Source organism: Sarcophilus harrisii, chromosome 3, assembly GCF_902635505.1.
Source record: "Sarcophilus harrisii chromosome 3, mSarHar1.11, whole genome shotgun sequence".
Classification (NCBI taxonomy): Eukaryota; Metazoa; Chordata; class Mammalia; order Dasyuromorphia; family Dasyuridae; genus Sarcophilus; species Sarcophilus harrisii.
Genome location: NC_045428.1, coordinates 166,690,571 through 166,712,864, shown reverse-complemented (window position 1 = coordinate 166,712,864; position 22,294 = coordinate 166,690,571). Strand labels below are relative to the sequence as shown.

General features: G+C 33.4%; 1 protein-coding gene across 2 annotated transcripts in view; it reads right to left on the bottom strand.

The window, feature by feature from the left end:
• TFDP1 (transcription factor Dp-1) overlaps positions 1 to 22,294 on the bottom strand; it is a 132,575-nt gene that overhangs the window by 75,434 nt on the left and 34,847 nt on the right. For both annotated transcript variants that reach the window (XM_023500469.2, XM_012546202.3), the window contains exon 3: positions 1,960 to 2,026. In XM_023500469.2, coding sequence (XP_023356237.1) covers positions 1,960 to 2,026 — 67 coding nt within the window. The remainder of the gene's footprint in view (positions 1 to 1,959; positions 2,027 to 22,294) is intronic.

The window sequence follows — 22,294 nt, the reverse complement described above, 5'->3', positions numbered from 1 at the left end:
ACATAAGTAACATTATAAACAAAAAAAGGAGAAAAAAACTACTTTTCACAACAAAAGCAGGGGAACATTAATGACCAATAAGGGATAAAAAGGATCAAGAAGCCTAAAACAAATAGGATCACTTTGAAAGTTACTTGCTAAATTGATTACACTTAAAAGAAAAAGCAAGTTGTACATAAGGAATTCAATTGCATGTGCAATTCTTTTTTTCCTTTCTACTTCTTTCCTTCTACTTTTTTCCTTTCTTTCTTCAACTTTTAACAAATGAGATGCAATAAATCTTTCAAAAATAAATAAAGGAAAAGATTTTTAAATTTGAGAGAAAACATTTACATCAAATATCTGATAAAAATACAAAAGCTAACATAAAATCAAAGAACCAATTCCTCAGTAAATAAGAAGTCAAAGGAAAGGGAAGTTTTCAAAGTTTTCAAAGAAAGATACTCTTATCAATAACCACATGAAAAAATATTCCATATCACTAAAAAATAAAAACCAAAACATCTGAGAATTCACTTCATATTCATCAAATTAACAAACATGATTAAAAAACAGAAATCATCAGTTTTAGATTATAGGGAGAAAGTCAATAAGCATTTATTTTATATCTCTTACTATGTGCCAGACACTGTGTTGAGTGCTAAAGATATAAAGAAAGGAGCTCAGTCTAATAAGAGATAAGCTAGTGACAAATGGAAAGAAATCTACTAAAATTCTTCTCTGATGTCTCATTTTTGTGGAGGCAACTGAATTTTTGAAGAATTTGCAGCATAAGGGCTCTTATTTCCTATTAAGATTTAAAGTTTCTATGTAGGCCCAGCAACAAACTGTCTTGTTGTCTTGATCTAAGGATCAAACAAGCTGGAAAAGGCTTAATCATCAGTAAGTAGGTCACCAGGTAATAAATGTCTTCAATACAAGAAACTCAAAAAGATTAAAGTTTAAGAGTTAAAAAATTACAATAGTATGAAAATGGATGAAATAGCAGATCTTTTAAGCACTGAAGACATATGTAAGTACCTCAGTTTCTTCAGCTGTAATAATTGCAGCTACTTCATAGGGTTCTAGTGAGATTAAAATGAGATAATATTCAAAAAGCACACCATGCTGTTCATTTGTATTGATAAAATCCTTGACGAGTTGTTTTTAAAAGTAAATTGGAAATCAATAATATAAATGATATTTGCATATTATAAAAACTAAACTTACATGGAATTATAAAGTTCATAAAACATTTCACAACCTTAGTATGCAAATATCATTATTCTCACTTAACAAGTGAACCAAAGATTAAGTGACTTCCCTAGAGTTATGCCAAGTCTCTCATGACTCCAAGTTCAACATTTTTCATTATTATACCAGCACATATGGAACTTCCCTAAAAAAGTAATTTTCAGAAATATATTTATCAAAATTCCAGAATCAATATGGATTGATTAAGCTATAGATTAAGCTATAATGACATTATAGAATCATTAAACTTTTAAATAAGAGAAAATAGGAAATTCCAACACTGAATGTACTAGTGATAAATTATGCTATTTTGATCGGACCAGTGACAATTCCAAGGTGGCATAGCTTTAATCTTGGTGAAAACTGACATTAGGGTAAGGCTAGTATTTCCAACTGCATATTGCATAAGTCCAGGGAAAGTGGCACAAATGCACTCTAACATGGGATTACCAAAGGGTACTAAATGAAATGACATCAGTCCATAACACTGAACAGCTATTTGTTAAAAATGAAATGGTCGATTCTGAATTTCAATGAATCTGTATTTCTAGCATGTAAAACAATGACAGAAGGGACAGTTATTAATGAATATTACACAAAATATCTATTATTACATAAAAGTTAAATTACTTTTAATTACCATTGATATAAAACTCTAAAAGAAGTTTAAAGGTTATTTAATAAATTAATTTTTAATGTTAATTTTCTTCAAAATGGACTTCTTACCTTTTCCAGGACTGAGGTTTTGGTCTATAAAAACCTTTAGCTCTCCATTTGCTTCAATTAAGCCGGCCTACAAAATAAGATAAAGCATATTTTTACTGTCTACAAAAGCTACAAAGTTAAAGTACATGAAATCTTACTAAACCAACATAAACATAAAAATAGTAAGATTCAACAGTCATTTGATTTTAAGAGAATTTCACTGAATCATCATTTTGCAAAAATATTTCTTAAATTTACACAACTCATTAGATAACTCAAAGTAAGAAAAAAAATCAATATTTATTGGAAATCTAATATATCTCCAGAATTATGCTTATATTTAGGAGAATATGCAGCTTGTTGAACATCATTAATAACAAAATAATGCCATCTGAAAATTAATTTTTAAGAATATGGTCTTTAATAACCAACTAAAGAGAATTTCAATAGTTTAAGGAATAAACAATATATTTTTTATGTTCAAATTTGACAAATATTTATTATATGCTTCTGTACATAGCACCTTGCTAGAAATGACGAACTGAAATAAGACCTGATACTTGCTTTCACAGGGTTTATATATTATTACTAAGGGTATTTTGGTTATTCAGTTGTTCAATTCAGTTGTGTCAGACTCTTTGTGACACCCTTGACCATATAGCATTCCATTCCTTTTATCTTCTACTATCTCATCAAGTCTTAGATGCTCATATTCACTATTTTCGTGACACTTTCTATTTATTTCACCCTCTGCCATCATCTTTTCCTTTTGTCTCCAATCGTTCTTAACATCAACATCTTTTCTGAGTCCTGTTTTCTCATTATATGACCAAAGTGTTTAAGTTTTAGTTGTAGTATTTAATCTTCCAGTAAATAATCTGAATTAGCTTCTTTAACTATTGTCAATCTCCTTATTGTCCAAGAGATTCTCAAAAGTCTTCTTCAGCACCATAATTTGAGAGCACCAATTCTGAGGCATTCAATTTTCTTTATAGTGCAACAATCAAAATCATACATTGCTTCTGGAAAAACCCTAGCATTGACTACACAAACCTTTGTCAGCAAGGTAACAAAGGTGTTTTTTAATATGCTGTCCAGGTTTGCTATAACTTTACTTCCAAGAATCAAGCATCTTTTAATTTCATGGCTGCAGCTGCTATAAAAGCAATGATCTTGGAACCCATGAATACTACATTTGACATCGCTTTCATTTCTTCTCCATCTATTTGCCAGGACGTGATGGGCCCAGATGCCATGTTAGCTAGTTTTTTTTTTTTTTTTTTTACATTCTCCTCTTTTGCCCTCATCAAGAGACTTCTTAATTCTATTTCACTGTTTGAAATCAAAGTAGTATCATCTGCATATACGAGATTGCTGATATTTCTCCTGGCAATTTTAATTCCAGCTTTTAATTTGTCCATCCAGTTTTCAGGTAACATATTCTGCTTCTTAATTAAATAAAGTGACAATATATAGCTTTGTCATACTATTTTTCCAATGTTAGAAGCAATCAGTTGTTCCATATTCAGTTCTAACTGTTGCTTCTTGGCCTGTATAAGTTCCTGAGGAGACATGTAAGATGACCTGGTGTTGTCATATCTTTGAGGACTTGCCATATTTTTGTTGTGATCATACAGTCAAAGGCTTTAGTGTAGTCAACAAAGCAAAAGCAAAAAAAAAAAAAAAAGTTTTTTTTTGGAACTCCCTTGTTCTCTCTCCATAAATCCAAAGAATGCTGGCAATTTGGTTTCTAGTTCCTCTGCCCCTCTGAAAACCAACCTACTCTTCTGTTAATTCTTGGCTCACATACTGCTGAAGCCTAGCTTGTAAACACAATCTCATTGGCAAGTAAATTTAGTAATTTAAAAATCCTTTGCTATTGCTCTTCTTTAGGACTGAGACATAAACTGATCTTTTTCAATTCAGTGACTGCTGAAGAGTTCTTCAAATCTGCTGGCATATTGAGTGCAGCTCTATAACATCATTTTAGGATTTTAAATCATTCAGTTGTAATGCCATCATCTCCACTAGCTTGTAAGCAATGCTTCCTAAAGCTCACCTGATTGATTCATTCTCCCAGATTTCTGGCTCCAGACCAGTAACCACATAACTCTCAAAATCAACAATGTTAAGATCTTTCTTTATAGTTCTTCTGTGCATTACAACCACTTCTTAATCTCTTCTACTCTGTTAAGAACTATCTTTTTTTGTCTTTTATCATACTCGTTTCAAGAAATACCCATATTTCTTTGCTACCTCTAATTTTCTTGTCCTTGCCATTCTATTATTTTCTTCTATTTCTTTTCATTGATCATTTAAGAAAACCCTTCCTATTTCTTTTCTACTCTCTGCATTAATTTGGGGAATATTTTTCCATTTCTACTTTATCTATCACTTTCCTTCTTTTCTCAACTGTTTGTAAAGACTTTGTCAGAAGACCTTTTTGCTTTCTTGATATTTTTTTTTAAATTTTGTTTTTGCTGCTGCTTTCTTTCAATATTGCAAACCTCTGCTCATGGTTCTTGAGGCATCTACCAGATTTAATCCCTTAAACCTATTCCTCATTTCTGCTTCATATTCATAATGGATATTACCTAGGTCATACCAAATTTAAGTCTGAATTATGCAATAAGAACCCCATGATCTGAGTGATAATCAGCTCCAGATCTTGATTTAACTGACTTTATAGTGTTTCTCCATCTTTGGTTGGAAAGAAATAACTTGTTGGTAACAGCAAATACTCATTTTCAATAACCCAAAAGGTGACTCCATACAGGGACATGACCAAATGTTTATAAAAGTGACAATCAGATAAGACTTAAAAAAAAACAAAGAGTAAAAATTCTAAGAAATAAAAATAACTGAACAAATATGAAAATAAGCTAATTAGAGCAGTAAAAAACAAAGAAAAATAGACAATGCAGCATTTAAATTAATATTTAAAAGGTGGACAGAAAATTAATGGGTAAAAAAAAAAATAAAAAGAAATATGAGAGAGGGTAGATCAAGGGAGACAGCAATCAGAAGTAAAATAGACTCTTAGAAAGGGGATAGTAAAAAGATGATAGAATAGAACAGAATGAAGGAAAATGCAGAGTTAGCCATCATAACTGTGAAGAGGATTGAAATGAGTTCATCCAAAAGATGGAAGAGGACAACATGAATTAGAAACCAGAATCCAACAATGTGTTATTTATAAGGACACTTGAAACAGAAAGATAAATACACTTAAAATAAGGGGCTGAAGCCCCTTTAAAAGCTTTAGCTGAAATTTAAAAGGACATGACAATCATGATTCCCCGCCCTTCCCTCCTCCCCTCGCCCCCCCCCACGAAAAAAAGAGAAAGAAAAAACAGACCTAATTTAAAAAGACAAACAGGACTATATTTTACTAAAATATATCATAGACAATGAATTAATATCAACATTGAACATGTATGTACCAAATAGAATAACACTCAAATTCTTAAAGGAAAAATTAAATTACAGAAGGAAACACAAAGTAAAACTAACAATGAGGGTCCTCATTTATCCCTCTCAGCCACAGATATATCTAATTATAAAATAAAAAGAAAAAAGTTAAGTAGATGAATAGAATTTTATAAAATAATACTTTTTATTTTAATTTTATAAAATGATAAAATGATAGAGAATACTGAATGGAAATAGAAAGAGTATAACTTTCAGAGCTGTACATGACAGCTTCACAAAAACTGACACATGTATTAGGGCATAAAAATTTTACAAATATGTAACATATACTTTAACATTTAATATGTATGGGACCACCTGGCATTCTAGGGGAGTGGGTGGAGGGAAGGAGAGGAAAAGTTGGTACAGAAGTTTCTGCAAGGGTCAATGTTGAAAAATTACCCATGCATGTTTTGTCAATAAAAAGCAAACAAAAAAAATTTTTTTTTAAATCTTGCAGAAAAGCATAAAGGTTAAATGCATCCTTTTATAATGCAATAAAAATCACATTTAACAAAGGGTCTTTGAAGCACAGAATAAAATTAATTGACAAATAACCTAACCTAAATTATGAGTAAATCAAATAATATTTCATAGAAACAATCAATAATTTCATTAAAAATAAGGAAAACAATGAGACAACACACCAAAATTTTCTAAAAGCAGCCTAAGAGTAGTTAGGGTAAAACTTACATCTCTAAACATTTACATCAATAAAAAAAGAAAAACACAGATGAATTGGTCAGGCAATCAAAAATTTAGAAAATCAACAAATTCAAAATGCCCCAATTAGACATCAAAATATAAATTCAAAAAATCAAGAATAAATTAGCAAAATTGAAAGGTTATAAAATTGAACTCGAAAAAAACTAGGAGCTAATTGGGGGGGAAGAGAGGGAATAAAATAAACAATTAATTTGATTTTTAAAAAATAAAATCAATTTGTCGATGTTACTAAAGGGGATTTCCCCCTTTGATTTTCATCAAGCCATTTTGTCTTCCATTTTTCCTTTTTTTACTTTTCACATTGTCTCCCAAGTCCCAAGAAACTACTAATAAAGTGTTTGCTTTTGGTCTAAAAGAGATGACCAAATGACCATTCTTTTTTCTTGTTAATAAAATGATTAAATTGTCCCCCCAAAAAATAAAATTGTCAGTATTCAATACTAAAAAAGATAAACTAATTATCACTTAAGATGAAATAACAGCTATTATTAGTAGTTATTTTGTCCAGTTCTATACCAATAAAGCTTAAAATCTTAATGATATGGATGAATATTTACCAAAAAAATGTAACTTGCCCAGACATTTAATAACCTTGTCTTAGAAAAAAAGGAAAGGAGAAAGCTATAAATGACTTCTCCCAGAGGGAAAAAACAAATAAATTATATTAAACATTTTTTTAAATTCCAATATTACATAATTTATATATATATATATATATATATAAATTCTTTGAAAAAGTCAGTTACAAAAAGGAATCCTAGCAATATGAAACAAATATAGTCTTGATACTTAAGTCCAGAAAATAAAAACATAAAAAAGGAAATTACAGGCCAAATTTCTTAATTCCCTAACATTGATGGAAAATTTTTAGATGAAGTAAAAGAGATTTTAGCAATGTAATACAAAGATCAGCCAGGCTAAATGTAAAACAGAAACGCAGGGTGGGTTCAATATTAGGAAAACTATCAGTATAATGTACCATACTAATAAAAGCAACAAAAAAATCATGATTTTCTGATACAGAAAAAGTTTAACAAAATACAATATCCATTCCTGTCAGAAACACTAGAAAAAAATAATAAATGGAGCTTTTCTTAAAATAATAAATAATATCTATCTAAAATCAAGAACAAGCATTATTTTAAGTGGGGTACACTTAAAGTCTTTCCAATAACATCAGAAGAGAAGCAAGTGTAGTCATTATCACCATTATTTTTCAACATTTTATTAGAAATGCCAGCTATATTCTCACTCTTTCTATTGTTGTTTGCTTCCATTTTATTTTCTCAGTTTTTTTCCTTCCTTCTTGATCCGATTTTTCTTGTGCAGCAAGATAATTGTATAAATATGTATACATATATTGGATTTAACATATATTTTAACATATTTAACATGTATTGGACTACCTGCCATCTAGGGGAGGGGGTGGGGGAAGGAGGGGATAATTTGGAACAGAAGGTTTTGCAAGAGTCAATGTTGAAAAATTACCCAAGTATGTTTTGTAAACTAAGAGTTTTAATAAAATTAATAAATAGCTCTGTGTGTGTGTGTGTGTGTGTGTGTGTGTGTGTGTGTGGTGAGAGAGAGAGAGAAAGAGAGAGGGAGGGAGGGAGGGAGGGAGCGAGGGAGAGGGGTAGGGCAGCTATAAAAATGCAATAAGAAAAAGAGATTTTAAAAAAATAGGCAATGAGAGGTGAGGAAACAAAATTATAACTTTTTGTTAATGATATGATTGTATTCTTAGAGAACTCCGGGAAAAGATAGGAGAAATTCCATTTAAAACAACTGAAGACAATATAAAATACTTTGGGGGGAGGGAGGGTTATCTGCCAAGACAAATCCAAGGACTATGCAAACATAATTACAAACACTTTTCATACAAATGGAGAAATATTCATTGCTCATGTAAAGTCAATAAAATAAAAATGACAATTCTACCTAAGTTAATAACTATTCAATACTATACCAAACTACCAAAGAATTATTTTATGGAGCAGGAAAAAATAATAATAAAAAAATTCATCTGAAAGAACAAAAAGTCAAAAGATTCAATGAAAAAAATGTGAAGGAATTGCCTACCTATCTATGCCTATCAAAACAATCTGACACTGGCTAAAAAAACAAAATGGTAGATCAGTGGAATAGAATAGGTATACAATTAAACAATAGTAAATGACCAAGTAATCTAGTATTTGATAAATCCAGAGATCTAAGTTTTGGAGACAAAAACTCAACATGAGACAAAAACTACTAGGAAAATTGGAAAGCAGTTTGACAGAAACTAGGCATAAACCAATATCTCACACCATATACAACAATAAAGTCAAAATGGATAAATGATTTAGACATAAAGAGTGATACAGTAGATAAATGTGGGGAGCCTAGAAAAATGTATGTCAGATCTATGAATAAAGGATAACTTTATGACCAAACAAGAAATAGAGAGAATAACAGGAAATAAAATGGATAATTCTGATTACATGAAATTTGAAAACTTTTGCACAAACAAAATTAATGCAGCCAAGATCAGAAGGAAAACATGAAACTGAGGAGGGTAAATTTTGTAACACATTTCTCTGATAAAGACTTAATTTCCTAAATATATAGGGTACTGAGCAAATTTACAAAAAATAACCAGTCACTCCCCAGTTAATAAATGGTCAAAGGATATGAACAGGCAGTTTTCAGAAGAGATCAAAGGTATCAAAAAGTCATATTTTAAAATGCTCTAAATCACTATTGATCACAGCAATTTAAGTTAAAACAACTTTTGAGATGCCACCTCACATCTACTGAATTGACTAAAATTATATATATATATATATACACACACACACACATACACACACACACATATATATGTAGACACACACATATACATACACAAACGTGTTTTATGTATATATACAATGACTACAACAATGTATATGAAAAAGAAAGCAAAAACTGTAATTATAATAACCAACTTGGCTTTGAAGAGAGATGAGAAAATGGAATGCTCTCCTTTCATTGAAGACATAGGAGATTATAGTTCAAGCTGCATATGTTGTCAGACTCCCTTGGGTAAAACCCCATCATTATCATCAACCATAAGCATTTAAATGTTTTTGATGTGCTCTCCACTGAGAATACAAAGACAAAAACAGATCCACCATCCTCAGGGAGCTCACATTCTAGTGAAGATACAATGTTCGAACTATAACAACTATGTACATTTAAGATAGATACAGTATAAATAAGAAATAATTTCTAAGGGACTTCTGTGTTGAGGGAGCTGAAGAATGGAGGGGAAGTCATGGGAAAAACTTTTGCAAAAGGTGGATTTTACCTGATGAGCCTTGAAAGAAGCCAAGGGTAAGAGTGAAAAAAGTACGCCAGGCATGAATGAAGGTAGTGAAAAGTCATCAAGGGCAGAGATGGTATGTCCTATGGAAGAAGCTCCCTAGAATATATGCAGAAGAATTTAGTGTAAGACTGGAAAAGACTTAAAGGGCCAAACAGTGAAGGGCTTAATTTAAAAGCCAAATTTGATCATGGAGATAACAAGACCAAGACCAAAATCTATTGAGGAAATGGGGGGAATCACAGAAATATATGGTCAGGCCTCATTAGGAAGATTACTTAAGTCAAAGATGGTAAAACAGCAAGATTTGGCAAAGCATCAGATATGGAGGGTGAGAGTCAAGATAATATTATGAACTCTCAGAAGACCAGAAAGCAGTACCACCTTCAACCAGAATTAGTGATACCACCCTCTCTCTACTGGCCTAAATTATTCAATTTTGAGTATTCTGATCACTAGGAAGCTTTTTTAAGAAGAAGCCTGAGTACATTCTCTACTGTACTTACAGTTCCTTACTCTGCCCTCTACAGCACTTCTAATCTGTCTTCCCTATAACAGTTCTTTACTTAAAGATTTGAACTACATCTTCACCGTCACTTCTCAGCATTAAAACATTCCCAACCAGGGCTTGAAAGGTCTTGAACTCTTAAGCCCACTGCTCCTCTTTATATGCTCCATTTCCTGAAATGCTTTTTTATTAAAACATGGCAGCCAGAACAGTATAAAAGAAATTGGTTGACAGAGTGCAGTAAGACTGTCATCCCCTTCATTTAAGTATGCCTCTCTTTTATTTTAATCCAGGACTAAATTGGGTTTTTTTTGTTGTTGTTGTTGCCATATCATTGTTTATTCATAATAAGCTTTCAGCTCTTTAAAGTGATCTTTTTCATGAAAACTGCTGTCTAGCTACTTTACTTATATTTGTGAAACTGATTTTTCAACATCCAAATGTAGGCCATTACATTCGTCTCTATTAAAATTCATCTCATTTATTCTGGCTTGTCAAGCTCTTTTTGGAACCTGATTTTATTGTCCGATGCAATTTTTGAAACATAATTTGAAACCAGGCTCTCTGAATTCAGTCTTTAGTCTATATTACCTACTGATTTTCAGTTGCTCTGCTTTTAACAAAGAGAAACCTTCAGCAAATATCTGGGTAGATGAAATCACCCATTACAACTAGGTCCTGTCATGAAACTAGGTTTGCCAATTACTATATACTATAGGAACATTTAACCCAATTCTCATTCCTGAGCAAGCTGTTTGAGAGTTTAGTCTAGACCATTATACAAATATTTAAAGTTGAATCCTCTTGTCCAACTTTCCTTACCCAGTTTTACAGAGGAATAAATTAAAATCCAAAAGTTTAAGTGGATTTACCATGATCAAACTGATAATTAGCAGAGCCAAGGTAAGAAACCCAAATCCTCAGTTTCCTAATCTAGTGTTCTATTGTTATTTTTACAAATCTGTATCCCTCATGGGATTTTTTTTATCCCTCTTGAACCAAGATCATTTTAACTACATTATTTCTTTTTCTTCTTCCTTTAATCACTCATTAAATCTTCAATGCATTCCCTCTCCCAGCCAGCAGATTACTTACTACTCCACACTTTTTAATTTAATCTGTTCCTTTTGAATATTAAAGAGTCTTCCATTATCATGATTGGTCCATTCACAAATTATATGCTACCCTGTCTTGACAATTACCAATGAGATCCTATTTTCTTTCTTTCTAACTCACTTTATTTAAATACTCTTTTCATTTGATGGTCCCATCAGATCTTTCCCAAGTCTATACATCCAACCTTAGTTTCTCTCCTGAGCTACTCACACATCATCCCAACCACCTATGCTCAAAATATTGTCATCTCATCTCTCTATGAGACTCGCTCCACATATCCAATCTGTCGCTAAATCTTACCATTTCTACCTTCACAATACTGCCCACCATCAACCCTTTTCTCTACACAAAACTACAAACCTACTTCCAATACTCATCTCACCTCTCATCTGGAATGGTCTCCCAGCCTCAAATCTTTCCACATTAATCTCTTTTCCATTCACTTCCAAGGTGATTTTTTTTTTTCCTATAGGTTAGGTTTGACCAGATCAGCCCCATATGCTCTATTATCTCTAATTATCTCTAAACTCTTTATTCTCAGTCCTTTCCCATCTTTGAGTTTTTAAAGGTTTTAAATCTTTACTCTTATCCACAATCTAAGTAGGCCCATTTTGCACACAATACTCTACCTCTGTCTCCATTCCATTGCACACATTGACTGAAACATTAGTATTGCTCTGCCCTTTATCTCTTATTCTCACCCAGCTTCCTTCAATATTGAGCTCAAAACCAAATTTCTGCAAGGGACATATCATCCCACCAGCTTCTATTGCTTTTCTCTCCCAAATCGACTTCCATTTATTCTGCATATTTTGTATATATAACTCAGTTATTTACATACTATCTCCCTCATTAGAATATATACTCCTTGACCATCTTTTGACTTTCTTCATGTGATTAACATGTACCTGGAACATAAGGTCCAAAATAAATGCATGCTGATAGCCTACTGACACTGGTCTTTAAGATCTGGGATCTATTCTACTGTTATTTTTCTACTACATAGTTATCTTCTCTTACAAATTACTATTGTTTTATTTTATTATTGTTCTGGCAACTTTCTCAACCTCCTTTTTCAATGTAAACCCTTCTAGAACAGATGAACAAATCTCTAGCCAAGTAAATTCTTCCCATCCTCATTAGGCATACTGTATCCCTTGCCAAAAGTCTATTTATTCTAATATCTTAATTAGGCTGTAGTCCACAGCCTAATATTTTGTTTTGCATATGTTCCTTTTTGGTCTTCTAAAATCCCTACTTTTGCAATTGGCAGCAGTGACTAAAATTAACCTCTTATGCCACCAAATTCTTCAGTTGCCTACCCAAGATTTCATATAAAAATTCCCATATTCTTCTTAGAACTCAGTTGTTCCTACATATATATCATCAGAAGTATATACTAATTATCAAGTTTGCTTTTAGAAGCTTCTCATCTTGCTCTAGAGCTATCTTCTTGGGTAAAATGGTCATCTAATGAATAATCTCCTGCTAATGCTTTGATATGCGAGCAAATGCAAAATTTAGGTATGAGATGGCTCCAAACATTCCAAAAACTACACACTCTTAGCTTTGTATCCTGGACATGAATCCTAGGAAGATAACATACTTTCTGATTAATCATGGCAACAATGAACTCCTATACTACCTTTGTACCCTGCAGGAGTTAATGTACATCATACATTTCTTCTTTCTGCAACAAGTAACAGATATTGTTCACACTGCTAGTAGCATTAGATCCTCATAATGACCCCGAAGCACATGAAGCTTCTTTTCCCTCTTAAAATTCAGGTTCTTTCTCCCAAGATTGACACTTTATGTCTACCATAATGTTTCAACATTTCAGGTCTTTTCTTCTCTCTGACTTAAGCTACATTTCCATATTACCCATTCTTTTGCACTCCTCTTTGCCTCTCCTCATGATGTCTTTTCACACTGAAGAGATGGAATCACTGTTGGTATTATTTACAGATAAACCAAGGAGGTTAACTTAGCCCTTTGCTTCTAATAGGAAGACCAATTTATTTCTATTTAGTGATACAAATTTGATGATAGCCCAAGGAAAAAAGTAAAAAAGTCCAGCAGAATCCTTGCAGGTAACAGAAGCTATTACACTCTCAATACCCACTGAGAATGAAATATCTTTATAACTCTTCTATCTACTCCCATTGCTAATCTCCCAGGAAAGCAGAATCTACTCCACTATTACTAGGTCCACTCCCACTCTGTCTTTAGGAGGTCCTGAAAAACTGTTTTGAAGTACTTCCCATCTTGCACTGAGATACCTTCTTTGGAGGAAGTAGCCATCAAAAAGCAATCTTCTCTTAATGTTTTGATGCAAGCACTGACAAAAATTACTGTAAAATCTTGCTGTAGACATTCAGAACGTCAAACTCTTAAGACTCTTTCAACTTTTCCTTTCCTCTTGTCTTGTGGTTCAGAATCTTTATTCCATAAGCCATAATAAAAGGAACAACTATTGTTCATTAGTTCAATGGTATATGTTGTTTCACTGCTTTGACTATTTCTTAAAGTTCTGCCAATGACAAAGAGAAATGCCTAAGAGTCTTCCAAAGTGCTACTATGAAATAGAGTTTCTAGGAAGACATCTATCTCATCCATACAATTTTATATATATATATATATATATATATATATATATATATATATATATATACACATACACACACACACCAACTATAATGGTATTAAGTAACTTTTCTAAAATATTGGGCCAAGCATTATACAGTAAAGAAATACTAAATGAATTAATTTATCCTATTTTTCAATTAAATTATAAGGCATATAAAACAGATTATTTCATCTAAAAGGTAAATAATTCTGTAGTTTTTTTAATCTTTTTTTTAAACTATCATACCTTAAACAAAATATTTTAAACTACAGAAAGCATTACTGACATAGAAATGATGACATAACATAATTTGTACCATAACCACAAAGGAAATACAAACTCTCATTTCCATAAAGGGAATTTAAAAATACTTCAAAAATGTAATTGTTCAGGATTTCTGTTATTTTTTTTTTTTAATTTATTAGATAGGGTACAGAAACAGTCACTTCTCTGAAATGAGATTTTTCCTGAAAGACCATAGTCAAACAAAACCATTTAAACTAGTATTGCCTGGCCAACAATATATTCAATAAATTTAAGGTTTTGGAAATGCTTGATTTGAGTCTAATTCTTTCAGATCAGCATAGAAGAGATCTGTCCCAAAAGTCTTGAAGAGAGGGAACTAGGTAGTATAGAAGAGAGAGCACCAATCCTGGAGTTAGGAAAACTTATTAGCTGTATGATCCTGGGCAATCTGAATACCTCTGCCTCCCCCCAATCCCCCCAAAATGTCTCTTCTGTAGTGATGTGAAAGAATAGATTCAGAAGAAGCCCCAAAGATGCAGAACAATTTTTATATAAAAAAATAGGTATTTCCAAAAACCTCAGCTTCACTGACCTTTTTTTGGGGGGGGGCTAGGCAATACAAGTTCTAATGTTTAAGATATGACAGTGAATTGGACAAGGCACTTAGTATCTCTGATCCTCAGTTTTCTCTTCTATAATACAAAGGAATTGAAAATGATTTCTAAAAGTCACTTCCAGCATTAACTCCTATAGTCCTGTGATGTCTGATTATCAAGTTATAACACCAAAACTACATAATTATATTATAAATAACATCATTTAAAGAGTAGAGCTAAGTATATGCCAAAATTTACTAAAGTGGTCATACACTTTAACCCAGAGATGGCAATGGTGAAAAACTTGTCCACACATACAGAATATAGCAGTATTTTTGGTAATATAAAATTACTGGAAATAAAGTCATTTACCAACAATTGGGGAAATGGCTAAAGATGATACTGTGCTACAGGAACAGAATGGAATATTCCTGCACTGTGAAAAATGATGAATATAGTAAACCTAGGAAGACATGAATGAAGTGAATATAAAATGAAATAATCATAATCAGGAGATTGCTTAAGAGAACAACAATAACAGAATGGAAAGTAACTCTGAAAGACTTCAGAACACTAAACAGTAACCAATCAAGATGTCAGAAGAAGGAATCACGCTTCCCACCTCTTGGCAGAGATTTCTCTGGGCTGGAGACACAAAAAGTATTAATGGATAGTCAATATGCTGATTCGTTTTGTTTCACCACGTTTATTAGTTGCAAGGGAGAGTTTCTTAAAGGGTGGGGAAGATGGTGGGTATTTAGAGTAATGCACAAAGAGAAGAAAGGAAAAGGTGTCAATGAAAAATAAGTGTATTTTTTAAATGCACAAATGAGAAAAGAATGAAGTTCAGAGTGAGGACAAGCAGATCGGTTTTATTACTACATTATTAAATTCAACATATGTTTCAAGTCAGTCAACGGCCATTTACTAACTGCCTACTGTGCTCCAAGAACTGCACAAATCGCTGGGAAGACAAAGAAAAGGCAAAAAAAAAAAAAAAAAAAAACCACAATAACAGCTCTCATAGACCTCAGTTGAATGGGGAAGACAACATGCAAAAATCCTATGTACAAACAAGCTATAGACAGGGGAGGCCCTTGAGATTAATAACGGTATTTTTTGCAGAGGGAAGAACTTTAGCTAAGACTTAAAGAAAATCAGGAAAGCAAAGGGACATTCAAGGATAGTGGGAATGACCCGGACTGGGATACAAAAAAAAAAAAAAAAAAGAGAGGAGACAGGAGGGGATCCAGAAGAGAACAAAACCAAGAACAGATAAGGTAAAGTGTGACCCAACAGTGTAATGGACTGCAGACAGGTCTAGAAAGGAGAGAACTCTGAGAAAGGCCTCTGGCAATTAAATAGCAATTAAGTGAACACTGACAACTTCGGAGAGAGAAGTATCAATTGCATGATAATATTGCAGAGGCCTAAGAAGAAAGTGAGGGGAACAGAAGGGAAGAGAAACAAGGATAGATGTTCACTTTTCTAGGAGCAAGAAAAGAAAAAGGAAAGAGAGAAGCTGACAATTTCACATAAGGTCCACTTCAATTTCCATCTGCAGTTCTGCTTGGTTTCAATTCCACAGGACACCCAGAGTGCCCCCCCATTTTCCAGCTTCTAAGTTGTTCCTTAAAATGATAGGGACAGTCCTCTTTTGCTTATCTGTATCCCCAGCAATTACCACAATGCCTAGTACATAGCAGGTGCTTCATAAATGTTTACTGAATTGAATTGATGATCCTTTTCCTGTTCTTTGTTGATGTGTTAAATCTATAGTAGATATACATAGATATGTATAGTAAATTCATTAAAAAAAGAATGTTTCTTCAAAAAATAGAATAAGTAACAGCAAATCATTTTCTTTTTAACAATATCTTTTTTCACAAAAAATACATTTCTTTTTGCCTCTCCCCTTCCCATACAGAACTATCCATTGTTATTTTTCAAAAAAAGAAAAAAAAAAATTGCTAACATTAATCAATATATTAGAAATGTTCCAACAGAGAGAAGAACATTTATAATAGCGCTTTTTGTAGTAGCCAAAAATTGGAAGCTTAAGGGAATGTTCTCCTATTAGAGAATGGCTAAACAAACTATGATATACAAATACAATGTCATGAGGTCAGTTTCAGAGAAAATGCAAATGATAAAGCAGGAGCCCACAGAACTGAAGATAAAGACACCACAACCATCTCCTGCCAGAGCATGGACGAATTCAAAATGTAGAATGAGAAACTGGTGAATTGGTACATTGACAATGGCTTAGAAACATGATAGAGTCAGGATATTTACCAAGGTTTCCTTTTTTGTTCCCCTTTTGTCCAATAGAGGAGTGGGGCAGAATAGAGAAAAAAATAAAAGCTAATTTTTAAAAAAGAAATTTAGTGAGCAAAAAAAAAAAATATATTGTTAAAAATTAAGTGATTTTTCTTCCAGAAATGAAAAAAGATTAAGATTTTTTTTTTTTGGTTTTTTGTTTGTTTTGCTGAGATAATTGGGGGTAAGTGACTTACCCAGGGTCACACAGCTATGTAGTATTAAGTATCTGAGGTCAAATTTGAACTCAGGTCCTCCTGACTTCAGGGCTGGTGCTCTATCCACTGCGCCAACTAGCTGCCCCCCAAGATCAATATTTTTTTTAATTTGATATCATATATAAATGGTCCACACTCATGAACCACACATACACACCTGTCCCAACTATGCAAAAGAGATAAGTAAAACAAAGCTAAGTTTCTTCACTTTATCTATGCTTTGCAGTTATTGCTCTTTTGCACTGAAGTAGGCATTGTGAATGTTGCTTTCATGGCTTTCTTATTCTTCTTTTCATCAGTTCATTTATGCTTCACTCCCTGCTTTTCTATATTCATCACGTGTTGTCATGTCCCAGCATAGTAGTATTTCATTACAATCATGTACAACAATTTGGCCATTCCCCAAGCAACAGGCATCATTTTTTTTCTCCCTAACACTTCTTTGCCAACAAAATAAGTACTGCTATAAATATGTTGACATATATGGATATTTTCTTTTTGTCAATGACTTCCTTAGGATACACAGATTCTGAGTCAAAGGGTATGGACACGAAAACTCTTTATTTACTTACTTCCAAACTGATTTCCAGAATGTCTGTACTAAGCTGCTGCTCTGCCAACAATGCATTAGTTTGCCAGTGAAAGATCATTGTTATTAGACTACTTAGACCTCAATTAGAATGATAAAAATCAAAAACAGAAATTGCTTTTCAGAGATCAACAAATCTAACCCCTTCATACCTCCAAGCATGACTACATGTTTTAATAGTTTTAAATATCCAAAAAGATTGGCACAACTTGCCCCAATAAGTACATTTTAGTGTTTTACTACCTCCTGCCAAGTTTTTCCTGTGTCTAAATTAAATCCCTCATAATTTAAATATACTTCTTATTCTGTTCTTAAAGGAGATAAGAACAGATGTATGCTCTCTTATAATACCTCTTCATAAGCTCACAAATAATCATTTTCCAGCTAACATTTTACATTATAACCATACAGCTTCTTTCTTGGAAGCTCAAATGCCCTAATCACTCAGTTTCTCAAACTACTTACTTTTTATGATCTATTACTCCCCACTCCATTTCAGCCCCACATAAAGATGGTCACATTTGCCCTCACTCATAATGTACCACTTTCATATTCAAGGATTTCAAAATCTCCTTATCCAGCCACACTTTTTTTTGCCTTCTCTTACCAAACTGTGCTTTTCTTCTACGGCATGATCTCCAATCACTTGACCTCTCAATTCTTTCCCAGGCTATGTTCCCTACGTTAACTATTCTCTCCTCTTTTCCCCATCATGACTCCTGGTGAATGAATTTAAGTCTACATTGTCCGCTTCTCTTAAATCCCTATCCCATGCTTCCACCTTGAATCACTCCCACCATCAGCAATCTTCAATAAAAGGGGAGAAAATCATTCAGCCATTCAATTGAATTCACCCAACTTTTTGTTACACTCTCACAACTGGGCCCCCACTGCTGCTAGACAATCCTACTTAAATCTCCCTTATCAACTCACTATCCCATTCTCCACAGCTCTTCCAAAGCACCTCAGCCCTCCTCAAATCTCCTATGGCTTTCCCTGCCCCTCATCCTCTGGGCTAAGAACTGTGCCTCATATTTTACAGAAAACATTGAGTCTATCACTTCTCCCATTACTTCAAGTGCTTTCTGCCACTCTCTTTCCTCCTTTTACCTTAATCTCACCTGATGACATGGCCTTACTCCTAACCATGGCCAACCCCTCTATATGTGCAAGCAATTCCCTTTCATCTCTTCCAACAGACTGTCCCTTCTGTCATCCCCATTCTGATTTATCTTTTCTCTGTCTACTAGCTCATTTCCCACTGCAAAATCCCTACTTAATCCATTCATTCACGCAATAATCTTATATCTCTTCTACCCTCTGTGGCTAAACTCCTTAAGAAAGCCATCCACAAAAGGTGCCTCCACTTTCTTTCTTCTCCCCCTCTTACAACCTGACTTCTGTCCTTATCACTGTACTGAACTACTCTCTCCCCAAAGTTAACAATGATTTCTTTTTTGCCAAATTCAGCAGCCTTTTCTTAATCCTCATTCTCCTTGACCTCTCTATAGCCTCTGACACCATTTAAACTATTGATCACCTTCTCCTACATGACACCATCTTTCTTTTCTTTTTTTTAATTTATTATAGCTTTTTATTTACAAGCATGGGTAATTTTACAGCATTGACAATTGCCAAATCTTTTGTTCCAATTTTTCCTCTCGCTTCCCCCTACCCCCTCCACCAGATGGCAGGTTGACCAATACATGTTAAATATGTTAAAGTATAAATTAAATACAATATTAGTATACATGTCCAAACAGTTATTTTGCTGTTCAAAAAGAATCGGACTTTGGAATAGTGTACCATTAGCCTGTGAAGGAAATTAAAAATGCAGCAGGACAAGGGTAGAGGGATTGGGAATTCTATGTAGCGGTTCATAGTATGATGCCATCTTTTCTCTAGGTTTTTGGGACATCTGGTTCTCCTACCACCCATCTGATCATTTTTCTGTTGCCTTTGCTAGATCCTCATCTAGATCACAATCTGTTAATTGTAGGTGTTTCACAGGGTTCTGTCCTGTTCAGCTTCTCTTTTCTCTAAATACTGCTTCACGTGGTAACCTCATCAGCTCCCTCAGATTTAATTGACATTTCTAGACTGATGGTTCTCAAATCTTCCGGTCCTGCCCAAAACTCTGCAGATCTCCAAGAGGAACTAGTTCCCTTTCAGACATCTTAAACTGGATGTCCAAGAGACATCTTAAACTTAGTTATATCCAAAATAGAACTCATTTCCTTCCCCACTCCCTCCCATTACTGTAAAGAACAACACCATCCTTAACAGTAGCTCAAGCTTGCAATTTGGGAGTAATAAGTCTCCACTCTCTCACCCTCTATATCTAAGCTGCTAAAAAGGACTGCCGATTTCACCTTTTGCAATATCTCTCAAATACATTTATACAGGTCCTCCTCTCCTGACACTGTCACCACTCCACAGGGGCCCTCAACACCTCATTCCTTAATTATTCCAATAGGATCCGGCTGAATGCTGAGTCTGCCTAGCTCAAGTCTCTCCCCACTCCAATTTATTCACCTTTGAACCTCTAAAATGATTTTCTTAAAACACTGGTCCAATCATATCACCTCCTGCTACTCAAAGAATTCCACCACCAGGAACAAATGCAAAATCCTCTGGTGTACAAAGTCCTTCATAACCTAACCTCCTCCTACCTTTCCAGTTTTCTTACACCTTTAGGTCTCCAGGCTGTTCTCAAAAAAAAAAAAAAAAAAACTCCTTATCTCAGCTCCAGGCATTTTCTCTGGAATGCATTATTTCTACTGACTTCCTCCAAGTCTCACTAAAATCCCATTTTTACAGGAAGCCTTTCCCACACCCTTCTTAATTCTAGCACCTTTCCTCTTGATTACTTTCTATTTATCCTATATATAGTTTGTTTGTATATATTTACTTGTTTTCTCTCCCCATTAAATGGAACTCTTTGAGGGCAGGTATTTAGTACAGGACCTGACACAAAGGAGGCTCTCAATAACTATTAGACTGACTGACAATATTATAACAATGAGATTAAAGAGAAGTTACAGTCACAGTCCTTGTGCAGTATATTTTATTGAAATATCCAAAGAACAATAAAGCCAGCATCAATGATAAAATAATCCTAGAATATGAGCTCTAAGGACCATGTTAAAATGTGGTTCTAATATAAAATCCTAAAGCTCAAATATATCCTCCTTGTCCGTGTTTTCCTACTTTTTAAAGTAGCTGTTCTATTATTTTTTCCAAATTTTACTTAAAATAGTTAAGCCCACGCCCATAACACAATATTTTAATAGGATCTAACCAAGTTTAAGTATAAAAGGAGATTAATTCTAAATTAATGTCAACTTCCTGTTTAAAAACATCCTAATATCAACTTGTCCCCCCCCCCCCCCCCCCTTTAAGAGCACAACATAGCTGACTCACATCCAGCCTGTGGACAACTATGCTACATATTTCTAAGTCTTTTATTATTCCACTTGGATTTAACCAGTCATAACAAATCTTTCTCTTTTTTAAAGAGAATATAAGGACTGAGCCTGTAATAGCACTGATCAAGTAAATTCTCATATGAGGAAACTGAGTATAAAAAGCAAGTTAACACTTTCTCTGTAATTTTATAGTCTTAAGAGAGTTTTCTCCAACACTAAGTTAAGAGACTTCTTCACAGTCAAAAAGCCAGAATGTGACATGGGAGAGAACCCATGCCTTCTGGGCTTTAAAATTAGTACTTTACCTACTTTACCATTTACATACCTTATTTATGTCATTTTAAAAAATTCTTAAGTAATACTTTGTAATAATTCCTGCAGAAACTCACTCTGTTTTTCAAAAGATGACTTCATTTCAACAAGTTCTTTGTTCTATTTCTTTGGAAGTACTTAGGACCTCACATCTTTATGTAATTAACATCTTTAAGTAAATTTCCATTAATATAAATATTAAATAACACTAACCTGAAAAAGATTCCTAGATGACAGGGAGAATATATGGAGAAAATAGTAAGTCATTAGGACATGCAGGGATTGTGCCTTTTTAAAAATTTTGACTTTAATGTCCTCTCCTCCCCCCTCCCTCCCAAAAAAATTCAGACTAGACTAGCCAATAGCCTATAATAATATAGCTAATCATGAAACTTAGAAAATAAAATGATAGTAATTTTTTAAACTGAGAATAACTAGATCAAAAATTCCAACTCAAGATTCAAAATAAGACATATATTTTCTGACCCACCTATTGTGACAATTTGTTATATTTAGTTAGTTTTTCTTTTTTTTTTTCCAATGTAGAGAGGAAGAGGAGAAAGGAATATGATTGCCCCTTCCTCCCAAAAAAAAGTAAAAGAAAAAGAAAAAATTTCTCAGGATTATGCTCTACCCCTTACCACTTTTCAAAGACAAGCTTCTATTGCATCCTCTCAAAAACAATGATTCTGCAGTAAGGGTCAATAATTAAAACATACTAGGTTACAATCTATTAAGTCTGTTCCTTTGAACACATCCAGCTTTTTAAAAGTAGTCTTCCCCCATTTCCTTTCCTATTTTAGTACAAGTTTCAACACCACTGATATTAAACGTTATGAGATTCCAAGAGCATGT